The sequence below is a fragment of the Pseudomyrmex gracilis genome, unplaced genomic scaffold (genome assembly GCF_002006095.1).
Source record: "Pseudomyrmex gracilis isolate BER0280 unplaced genomic scaffold, ASM200609v1 scaffold_33, whole genome shotgun sequence".
NCBI lineage: Eukaryota > Metazoa > Arthropoda > Insecta > Hymenoptera > Formicidae > Pseudomyrmex > Pseudomyrmex gracilis.
Window position 1 is genome coordinate 146,818 of NW_018020617.1, and position 12,371 is coordinate 159,188.

General features: G+C 39.9%; 1 protein-coding gene across 3 annotated transcripts in view; it reads left to right on the forward strand.

Moving 5' to 3' along the window:
• Positions 1-12,371, forward strand: part of LOC109852705 (protein sickie) — a 191,813-nt gene that overhangs the window by 93,668 nt on the left and 85,774 nt on the right. The window contains exons 1-3 of one of the 3 annotated variants that reach the window (XM_020424120.1): positions 1,495-1,575; positions 3,761-3,878; positions 4,329-4,381. In XM_020424120.1, the coding sequence (XP_020279709.1) occupies positions 1,495-1,575; positions 3,761-3,878; positions 4,329-4,381 (252 nt within the window). Of the gene's footprint in view, positions 1-1,494; positions 1,576-3,760; positions 3,879-4,328; positions 4,382-9,061; positions 9,242-12,371 lie in introns of those variants that run through there. The other 2 variants (XM_020424121.1, XM_020424123.1) reach the window with 2 other exon arrangements.

A 12,371-nucleotide genomic window follows, 5' to 3' on the forward strand; every position in this document is an offset into this window, starting at 1 on the left:
GATTACTAATTACATTCACGCGATGAATATATATATATATATATTTAGTCACACAATTAGTATCGTGCAATCTCGAGAGAATTAATAACGCGAGAGAAGCAAATAACGGAATCGGATTATCGAAAAATCTCTCGACGAGAAGGTTTCTCATAGAGAAACGTCGAACGTTGCTACATAGTTCCGAGATTCCTTGACAGCGCGCTTTCCTCATCACGTTCGTCGTACCGCCTTAAAATAGCGATCTTGAGATGTGTCACACTTCCTGATCGCGCGTGCGTCATCGTCATCCTTGGCCCTTGATTTCTCGGGACACGCGAGTTGCGTGCCTTCTATATCGAAGCTCGCATATAATTACGAGATTAATTAACACACACGGAAAGATGAAGATGTGTTACACTTGTCCACATTTTTCCGAAACCAAAACTCCGTTTGTTCTCATCTCCAGCAGATTAAAAAAAAAAAAAAAAGAGAGAAAGACGCAATGCAAAGAACAGATACAATTTTTTTTTTTTACGGTTAGCTCCTTAAAGTCTGCAGTATATAGTTTTTGTCTCGCGAGCTTGCTTTGCGCGCAAATGATCCAAATTTGTAAAATCGCATTTGCATCGCTTCCGACACGAGGATGCGAGGGACTTGTTGATATTCCGACGTGGAAAGCACTCTCGCGCGCGCGGATAAAAAAGACGGGGCGAAAGAGAGAGAGAGAGAGAGAGAGAGAGAGAGAGAACGGGGAAAAAAAAGATGAGGTGAAAGAAAGAGGGATGAAGAAGGAGAGTGAAGATGATGATGATGCGTTGGAGGGAGGCGATAAGGAGAAGGAGAAGACGCGCGCGAAAGAGTAAGAGAGAGAGAGAGAGAGTGTGTGTGTGTATATACCTACGATTAGAGAAACGTGCGCCGCGTCGCTCGCGTATTCAGTTACGTCTGGTGCGTCGCGGCGTCGAGACTACTTCACGCGCGTTCTCGTCATCATCTTGCGACGCGCCGTCGCCACGCGACGCATCCCATCCTGTCATTCGCGAGATTCGCTCCGGACTCGACTCGAATTGAACAATTGAACGCGAGTTTTCTTTCTCCTCGTCTTTTTACCTCTTCTCTTTCTCTCTTTTTTTCTCCCCTTCGAACGGTTGAAAGGAAATTGTGAGAACGAGGAATCGCGTGCACTAGGAAGTCAGATCTGAAGAGAAGGAGAAAGAGAACAAAAAAAAAAAAATGTGTTCGTGGTAAAAAAAAAACAAAAAAAAAAAAAAATACGTAAAAGTCGATCCGTACAAAACGCTTTGAGTGAAATGAAGTGTTTCTCGATAGAAGAACGGTGGATTATGAGTGAGGTTACCAACGGTCTCTCGAAATATCAAGTTCTCTCTCGAGAACTCGGTGCGACCGCGACCATGTATTATCGCGCAGCGACCGGGTGCAAAGTGCACGGCACCAGTGCGCCGTAGGGGATAATCGAATGACGGCTGGGACGTCCTGACGGCCACCGGCGGCGTCATGGCGTGCATCCGGGCGCCGAGATCCGTGCGCGGTTCCGTCGACGACATCAAGGCCGATTCCACGCGTAATGTCGTACAGGTAACACCGCTCTCTTTCCACTTTTTGCTCGGAAACGCTTGAACTTCCCCGGCGCGACAACGCTTCTACGTTTTTCACACACACAAACGTTTGTCTCTATTATATCTCCTCTCTGTTACTTTTGAAAAAAAAAGAAGAAGATATAAAGAAAAGGACGAAAATAAATTTTTATCAAATATAAAAATGACATCGTGACAATTTTGTTGAAGATAAAAAGTAAATGTTTCACGTAATTGTGTGCAGTTATATAAGTAAGTAGTTTGATTACGAATTTATATCTCGCAAATGGAAGAAACGTACGCCAATATATCCGAGCGAAATCACTCTACTATCCACGCTCGATCTTGCTCCACTTAGAGCGCACTTCCTTTATTTCTCTCTTGAAATATCCCGGGGAAAGCCCCCGCGATTCCGTTGGGAAAACGAGAAAAGATTCGGCGAAGCGGCGACCCCGTAATAATGGCGACCTGAAATCATGAAGCGGGGCTTCCGCGCGTCTCTCTTCGCTCCGCTCGTCTCTTTGCACGCTCAAAAATAGTACGCGATGACTAACTCTCTCTCTCTCTCTTTCTCCTCTCCTTGCTTTCTACTCTGACTCCTGTCCTCCTCCTCCTCCTCCTACTCCTCCCTTTCTCTCGTCGCGCACGAGACGACGACGACGACGACGACGACGACGACGACCAACGACCACGTTTGTCTTCCCTTGGTGCTTTCCGTCGCCCGGCGATGATGTTGGTAAGCGAATGCGCGCCCGCCTCCTCTTCGGGGACTCTCGAGAACCGAGTTCTCGCTCGTTGCGCTGAAAACCCTGGCTCGTCGCCAGCGCGGTAAACGCGCTCAGGACAATTCAAGTTTCCAGTGATTTATATCGCTGATATTTCTCTCTTATATTGACACGAACGTATAAAAAAACATTTTATAAAACGTAAAAATTGCTTGGATCGAAGCGCCTTAATTCTGATTGAGACTTATTATTGTTTGAGTAAACACGTTCTCTCGGGCTTTTTTTGTACAGAAATGAATAAATTTTGTAACTCTTCGTAGTCAGACGTGGGTCTCGCTCAAGACTCACTCAGAAAAATTGCGGCGTTTCTAGAAAAATTAATTTTTTTTTTTCTAAATTCTTGTATCTTCGAAACTACTACCTGGTCTGACTAACTCGTAAGTCATTTTTGAGGTCTGCCCACGAAGGGTTAATTATGCGCAAAAAACGTCATATATAAATATATCTGAAATGATCTATAATCTTTCGATTTTGTTCGATAAATTATAATTCACACGTTATATTTACTCTTCCGACGCGTTCGAATATTCAACAAACAGATAGTAAAAAAAAAAACACGCGAGTGATAAAGCTGTGGAAGTCATGCACCTGCGGCGCAATAAAATATCAGATGAAAAAGAGACGGAGAAAGGAAGAGAGAAAGAGAAAATGAAAGAGAGTGTAGTCTCGTGTTAATAAACGTAAGTGTTTGCCCTTGCGTTCGGCGGGAGAGACAGCATCTACGTGACGTATGATACTCCGCCGTGTACCGGAGAGAATGTGAATATGCGCGCGAGAGTGCGTCGCGCATCGTATTGTTTTCGTCTCGGAAGAGAAAATAACGGGGGGGAAAAAATCTAGCGAGCTTCGCGGTCAGCTGCAGCATCCAATTTTGTCCGACGGTGGCGAGCACCTGTCGCGCATCACGCGAGTATAGTATGTATGTATGTATATTCCCGCGATAATCAGAATTTACGATATAATCAAACGGCGCACAAGGAAAAATTTTGTGCGCAACGGAGATTTTTCGTTCAATCAAAGAGACGCGATTTTTTACACATAATTAAATAATATTTGCAATCGATTTATTAGAACAATTTAATAACATCTTAAACTTGTAATTTGTATAACAAAAAACCTCAAAATTTTTATTATTTTTAATTTAATAATTAACGTAGTGTGCGACACTGAAGAAGATCTTATTTGAGGATCGAAACGTTTCGAACATCAACAAAATAAATTACATACACCAACATCTTGCATATTGGCTCGTACAGCTTTTCTTTACTGCAAAAAACCTACATATACATAAAATGTTTTTTTAAATGTGATTTACAAGTTTTTTTATATAAAACTTTATTGCGATTGACTTTTAATGAGAGAGAATAGAGAATTTAAATGGTCACGCTTGTCGTTTTACAGATCTACACAGATTGGGCGAATTATTACCTGGAACGAGGTGGCTGCAAGAGAAGAGTGACCGATCTTCAGGCTGACCTCTGTGACGGCGTTCTCTTAGCCGATCTGGTAGAGGCTGTCAGTGAGTAACAATTTTTATTTATTTTCTTTCTTTAGAAAGCATATAAATTTCATATAAACTCGGGAAAAAAGAGCATAAAGATTGATAACGTGTTATCGAAAATATTTCTAGATTTTGTTTGTGCGAATTAAATCAATTGCAAATATTGGATTTCAAGTTTTTTAAACTCGCAAGCCATTAATAGGTCACAAAAAAATAAATCTGTAATTCACCTAACAGTAACCAAATCGCTTATGGCGTTGGACAGTTATCCATAACTTATATACATATAAATGTGCACTCGCGCACATAAATCGGCGGTAAAGTCCATTAGTGCATAGAGTACGACAGTCACGTGTTGCACGCGCGCGCCATATGCAATTCGTGCCGTCCGTTAGTCGGTTAACTGAAAGAGGAGTATATATCTTTCGATTGATCCACGATCCTCTGTTTTTTTTTTTTATGTTGCAGCCAATCAGAAAGTGATTGACGTAAACCGGAAACCGAAAAGCGCTCAACAAATGGTGAGTGCACTTTTTTGTCATCAGATCGAGATGTGTTTTACGCGATGTGTTTTACCATACGTGAAAAAATGTTTGCAGTAAAAAGATGTTGGAAAACATCCGGTAAAATTATAAAATGTCTAGAACAAATTTCTTTTCTAACGCTATAAAATTCAATTTTCACAGACAGTTTTTCAATTTGTATCTTTTGAAAAAGAAGATCACACACATGTTCATTCAGGATTATGTAAATTGGAGATACAAAGAGACGTTCACAAGAGAGAGAGAGAGAGAGAGAGAGAGAAAGAAACGAGAGAGAGAAGTGTAACTTGTGCGCTCCTTGATCTATCCAAATCCGGATATGACGTGGCTTGTTTTCCTCGCGAGATGCAGTCGGAATCCATAAAACACGCTTTCTTCTCCTCTCGCTTTCTCCTATTCTTTTTTCTATTTTCCAATTCAAAGATGATTCTTGCAGTTCTCAGAAAGATAAGAGAACGAACCAAGTGACGAATTAGTGCTCATTGTACTTTTTTTTTTAATATATTTGTTGAATATTTTTCTTTTTTCATCAAATATTAAAGATAAAAAACTTTATTTACTTACATTAAAAATAATAAAACAATTATGACGTATACGACAAAAAAAAGAGAGAAATTTACATTTACGATTATGAAGTGTAAAAAATAGTAGAGAAATGTGACGGCAAAAATTATAAATTTATTTGATTTAGACGGCAAGAGAGAGAGAGAGGGAGAGAGAGAGAGAGAGAGAGAGAAAATTTCGAACGAGTTTACGTCATTCTTCGATTCCTCGATTCCTCGATAAAGACTTGATAGTTAACTAACTAGGCCAAGTAAACTTCGCGCGCACCTCTTAACGCGCCGTCGCGTTTACTTCGCTAAGAGAGTACGTACTTTCGTATTAGTCTATGAAATTTAGTTCGCAGAATACACTCGAGATGAATAAAACGAGTGACGTAAAGCTTCTGGAAAGTCTTTCCTTTCGAGTTCGTTCTTTCTCTCGATCGCGCAAGCGGCAGAAACGATCCTATAGTTGGCTCCTCGTAGACGTCGCCTTTCCAATTTCGCGGTGTCGAGGGTGGACGCTAAGGAAAGGAGAAGGGCTCTGGTCTATAATTAAAGCGAGGCGAACACACGCGCCACGCACCACGTGTATAGGCTCTCTCCCTCTCTCTCTCTCTTTCTTTTTCTTTTTCTCTGGTTCGCAGTGATAAGTGAAGATAATTTATCAAAGTAGAAAAATAAACTTGACTAGAGTTAATCTTCCCTTCGAAAGTTTCTAGCGGGAAAAAAAATATATATCTTTTTGTCACACTGCAATTTTATAACGTAACATAACGTAAAACTTTTTTGTAATTTCACACGTCAATAGACCAAACAGATTTCGATATACAGTATATAGAAAAACTGTTAAAAACTATTGAACAAGTTTTTGTGGAATTAGAAATTAAAATTAAATATATTTGAGTTTGAATTTTTCATATTTTTTTTTTTATGGATTATTTTGCGCTTTTGGCGATCGTGAAAGAGTCTAGTACAGTTGACTCGAATTACGTGTTTTCCTTCCGCGCTCTCAGCACGCGACTTACAACACTCGTCGGGGTTACAACTCGCACGCACTCCTGCAAGTACAATGGAGTACGGAGCAAAACGTGCGTTCTTCGTGTTTTGCTACGTAAACCGGAAATGATACTTGCATAAAAGTTGGCATGTGGTAGTATATTGCTCACACGGATGGCGCGCGCACGGAGATGCGGTCCATTCGCTCGTTCCTAAACGTATTCATTCTTTCCACGATCACATCGTTTTTTTTTTTTTTTTATTAGCGGAGAAGTTCGAAATAAAAAAGAGAATGTTTAAAAAAAAGAGACTCTTACAAAGAGTTTATTAATAAACGTTAGAAGAAGAAAATGTGTTTTTTAACCAAATTTAATCTAAATCTTTTTCGAAGAATCAAGCTGATTTTCCTCTTTGCGCTATTTCTCGATCGTCAATCTTGTTTTGATGATTTTAAAGAACAGTCGGCTACGTAAACTCGAGTTTAAACCGGAACTGGTGCGACATCTTTGGCCAGCGTTGGTCCATCGCGATCTATTTCTATTTCGCGGAGAGTCCACCACGCATACACACGTATGCTCTCTCTTCTCTTCTCTCTTTCTCTCTCTCTCTCTTTCTCTTTTTCTCGCTCTTCCTTTCTCGATAGTGAGTCATTTCGTGTATATTAGTCAAGCATCACACACGCCGGGACGTCTAACGAATATACACCGCTATAATTTATAAATAATACCGGATGTTTCTCCAAATGTTTTTTGTCGAATGCTTTCGAACAAATTTGAGTAAAAAAATGAATTAGAAAGACTAATGGTAACTTAATAACGTCTCTCATTGTGTGACATCATCGAAATGTGAAACGTGCTTGTATTTAACAAGTTGCCATGTTGATAGATTGATGACGCAATTTATCCGTAAAAGAGATAAAAAAAGAAAAAAGTGTCAAAGAGTCGATAATGCGTATCGGGTCTTTAAACGCGCGCGCGACGATGGATCGCATGAAATCGATTATACCAGTTGTTTACACGCGATTAGGGGAACGCAGGCAGGTGTTGGAGCGGTTATACGCGTGTCCGATGACAGAGAAACGAAAATATACGTCACACAGGTGTCCCAGATACGAGTCAGTACATATGTACGTGAATATACATAGTGAGAAAACATGGAAACATAGAGGCGCGGTTTTCCGGTAAGACCGCGCTTTGTGGAGAAAAAAAAGAGTTCCTCTTTTAACTTACGCTTGGAGTAAAAACCTTGGCGGCACTTCTTTCGAAAGTCTCGCGTCTCCGTCACCGTGAACAATAGTTGTACTCGAACAAATATTTTTCTATAATTCTATAGTTTTTTCATTTTTAAGAAATAAGAATTTTGAAAGCGCAAAATATATATATTTTTTATTTAATATTTAAATTTGATACACATAGAAACTCAAATTAATTAGATTATATTTTGTTTATATTTAAATTATTAATTTTGTCCTTATTTTGTCTCTATTTAAAAAACTCAATGCAAAAAAAACATCTTGCCTAGAAGATTCAAACTTAAATTTCCCGCATTATTTTTAAATAAAATTTAGTTGAATTTTTTAATCTCTCTAAAGGTAAACATATATGTAAGCAATAAAAAATCATATATTTTATAGTCAATTTATAATTTTCATAGTTAATTTAATTGAATTTTTTGTCACACTTTGATTTAACCGAAAGAGAATTTCGCTTATCCTCGTTATATATCTCGGAATCTATAAAACACACGATTGTTTTCTATTTCTGCGCTAATGTGTCTGCCGATACATTAACTTTCCCACGTAAGATTTCTCGCGCAAAAAGTATGTTCGAGTCACGCAATCTGTTGCGTTATTCGTTTAATATCCGTTCTTAATTGACGCGCTTACAACCGTATCCTTGTATCGATCGCAGAATCAGCGGATCGGCGCGCTCGCCGTTGGAAAAACACAGATCGAAAAGAAGGCCGACATGTTCATTCGAGTGATCTGTAATTGCCGATCCGGCACATTCTTCTTCTTCTACTTTCCGATCGGAAACAAAGAATTGTTTCAACGTTCGCGAATCACCCGCTGTACACTTTAATTGATCTTCCGCGCGTGAACTCGGACGTGACGTCGCGAACGACACGGAATGCAATTTTCCCCTTACGTATCGAGAGAGATGCATCTCTCGTCTTTCGACTCCTCCATTTCTCAACATTGCCAAAACGTGTGTTTTCTTACAATTTCTTGCGCAGCAAGAAAATTGCGTTCTGTTTTCCGCGTGTAAATAACAAAATTGATCGGATCTTAGTGGTAAAATTAAAATATTACTTTTTCAAAATGCTTTTTTTGGGGAGTTTGATATTTAAGTGACTCTTCGTACGTCCATTTAACTTGTGCGCGTGTCTTTGTTTGACGCAAGCTTGAAAGAAAGCGATAGATTTCACGCGTATATTCAAAAAAAAAAAAAAAACAGTTACAACAACCGGATACGTCACGTCGATGGCGACTTCCGGCCGTTTGTCAGCGCAAAATCGACCCGCTTTCAAAAGTTAGCGAAGTTCCCGTCGGTCGTTACGTTGTTCATTGACCAAGTGGGAATTTATGTGAGATTCGATTCTCGTTTTGGTTTGAATGGATTCACCGCGGGAGGTAATTGACTTGTCTTCTTTTCGGACCTTCCGAATTTTTTGAAGCAGTTGCGGCCGTTCGTTTTCACCCGCCTGTTTTTTTCGAATAGTCACACACCGAAATCGAGTTCTTCTAAACGTTTTTCATTGTTCTCGATCTTGCATCGGTCAGTGATAATAACCGGTACGCGTCGATGACGAGGCAACGCGATACACGTAAGAACCGACCGCGCTCCGGCGGAGAGACACGTGGATTACCTGGACTCTCATGACTTCTACACACTCGGAACACACGGGCGCTCCCACTACCTGGGCAATCGCTCCTTCTTCCTTCATCCTCCGTTCTCCACGATCTTTGCTTGGCCAATTGTGGTGTAGCTTACCTCGACCTCGTGTTCGCGTGTACTCTCTCTGTCTCTCATCGCTTAGTGTTCCACGAGTGGTCCAGCGGTGCGGATGCCGCATCGATCGATTTCTCGTGTTCTTGAAACGTGCGAGATACATTGACAAAACAAATCGATCGAGTTTTGTTTTTTTAACAGTCGTAGTGAAAAAACTGCCGTGCGAACGTGCGATGCTAATAATTGCTTAATTAGGAGACATTGAAAAGCCGGTGGTTATGTAACTCGCGGTTTCTCTGTTCCCGTGTTTGATGATACGACAGACAGAGCTGTCATTACATCTTGAGGTAAAACTGATGTTTTTTATGCGCGATTCTTTTCTAATTTTTTTTTCTTTATAAAAATTCAATTTTTATATTTATTTATACACATTTTTTTTCTGTATGAAAATTTATTTTCTATATTTTATTTCCATAAATATTCTATATAAATTTTTATTTGCTGTACACACAAGTACACATTACTTAAAAATAATTAGCACTGTTATAGCAACAAAGTTACGTATAAACACTTTTGAATTAATTAATTAATTAAATTTTTCAATTACTTGAGAAAATCTTTTGTTTGTGTTTTAACTGTTTGTATCGTTTACAAACTTGCGCGTGGGACATAAAACAAATCCGGAACACTATACTCTCGAGATACACCGCGGGCGCGTGTTCTCTGTCTTTTCTCAGTTTAGCGTTTCGTAAGTGCTCGTGTGGCACGTGCCCCAGACAGAGAGATTCACACAATTCCGCCTTACATCTCTCTCTCTCTCTCTCTCTCTCGTAACTATCTCGTCTCTTTGTGAATGGAAAAATTATCGATTATCCGATGCAGTCGCGCGTTTGCTTTCATCTCCGCGAACGATTATTTGAGCACTTGAGTTTATAATCGCGCTGCCGCCACCAACAGACCCGGATCGATATCGATTTCCGGACATTGCAGGCAATATCAAGTGGATTTTATTACCGGAAATTTCAACCTCAAATAGAACATTCTCTAATAACACAGTATGCATATAAGTATCCAGTATCCAACGTATAATTTGAAAACCGAATTATGAAGTTTAGCCGTTTTTTTTTTTTTTTTATCGACTTGAAATGAATATAAAACATTTTTACTGAAATTTTCTTTGTAACAAAAAAAAATTATCTTTTATATAATTTAAAGTGTTGCGCTCTTGTAAAGCCTCTTTGTCGAGTATTTGCGTAATTTCGGGATTTGCTTAATCGAATTTAGATGAGAAATCAACATAACGGCCCGTCCGAAATCACAGAAGGTTGACTGTGTGCCGTTTGCTTGCGACGAGTGAGTTTAGCCGACGAGCTCATTAACTCATAAAATTGAACGGGCCGAGTTGTCAGTCAAAACCAACACTGCGACACTCGCGCGCGCAGTTAATAAAGCGGCCGTTAATCGGCTACGACGATGACAACATGCTCTGGCGGATTCCTCTTAACTAAGTTCAACCTCTTGACACCCGAAACGATTGCATTCGCCGCATTTGCCAGAGCTGTTGTGCGAACTCGGCTCGCGTACACGCGCATTTTCTCATTTCGACAACATAAAAGTCTTTTGCGGTGACAAACGACATTTAAATTCGCGTGGGAAATTTCTATCTCGAGAGATTCAATTTCTTTTTATATAATAGTCGAATGTAAATATATAATAAAATTAACCTTTAAACTGCAAATTACAGTCATTCGTGTCCTCGCAAAATCTACTTACGTTTATAACTTACAAACGAGAAGGAAGGGAGAGGGGAGTTCGACCCCGTCCTAAAAAGAAGTTGTATAAGAGGAGAACGGCCAAATTTCAGGTCTCCGGTACAACTTCGACGGCCACAGTGATAAAACAAAATTAAAAAAAACATTAAACGTTAAAAATATTTAATAAAATGCAATAGCATAATTTTTTATGAAAGCTGCGACCTTTCATTTCAATTTAAGCACTTTTTTTTTAATTCGGACGATTTTTTTGGAAAGTTACGATTGTTTAAACGAAACTACATTTCGAGTTACTACGTTTATATTAATTACAAATTATTTAAACAAATTATTTTTTTAAAATTTGTTTTGATTGATCTGTAAAGTAAAAGGTTTAAATATACTACTTAATTTTTTTAGAATTTTTCTACAATTCTAACATAGACAAAAATACAATGAGACATAAACGCGCACGCGCGACCCTGGTTTGCTGACAGAAGGTGTCAAAAAAACGTTTGCAGTTTGAGGGTTAATGAATCAGAGCAAAGAATGAAATTGTGTAGAGGAAAACCGATGAGACATATGTATGTGAAAGAAAGAAATGAACGTTACAGCTACAACCTCCTGCAGAGAGAGATAAGCAAATTATGTGAGCGAAACGGAGATCAAACGACGCAACTGCGAGAACATTATATTAAATTATTATCGCCATGTGTAGCGAGTTGAGGAGTCCGGTCCGGGGTTGGTTGACGTTGGTAAACGGGCGCAGAATCGGTACCGTCAAATTGCCTCTTAAAACGAATGTAAAGCAAATTGCATAAGTGGCAAGGTATACGCGTCGACCAATCGTAATCGTTGTCCTCGCAATACGTCGCGGCTACTGCCGTGCGTGTGTCTCTCGCGCTCTTATAGGTATTATTTGTGACGCGACCGCATACCTGCGTTTCGCCGCAATCTCTCGCAGGGCAAATTGCCGCCGACTTCCGCTGCCGCGGAAAATTATCGGTGAGTTGTTATGACGCGACCTTGAGGTCAGATAATATTATTCTAGACTTTTGTATACGGCGGTTACAATATTTTTACGCACATGGGAAATGGAAATAGTAGAATGTATAATTATTTATTTATATAAAAAAAAAACACAAAAACACAAAGTTCCGTTTTATAGCGTGTGTGGTTTTTACTTGATTTATTAGAGAGAATTTCGAACACACGAGAGAGAAAAAGAAAACGTGAAAACATGACACAAGACACTTCTCTCCTATTGCACAGCTATTTCAGCTATTCGATATCGTAAATCATTCCGCGCACGCATTCCGCTCACGTTGAAGCATCGCGCTTGCAAACATTCCGCGCGGTGTTCGCACAACGCGAACCCATCGATATGTATTTCAAACGAACTATTATTCCGCTCAAAAACACAGATAGACGTTTCGATCTCTCCGATTGATGTATCTGCGCCGCACCGGACGCAGGATTTTCTAATTTTCCCCGTTTCTTTCACGCGAAGCGTGAATTCCGCCGTTTCAAACAATTCTCTACATTTACGCCGGCTCGCGCGTCGTCGTATTCATTGCACACACGCGTTGCGCATATGCTCTTCGGGCGCGACTGCAATTAGCGGAATCGTTGACTCGCGGCATTTCGCGTACGCGAATTTGCCGTTTCCACGGTGATTGTGTGCGATTGTGTTGATATTAGGTTGTTACGAGAGAGAGAGAGAGAG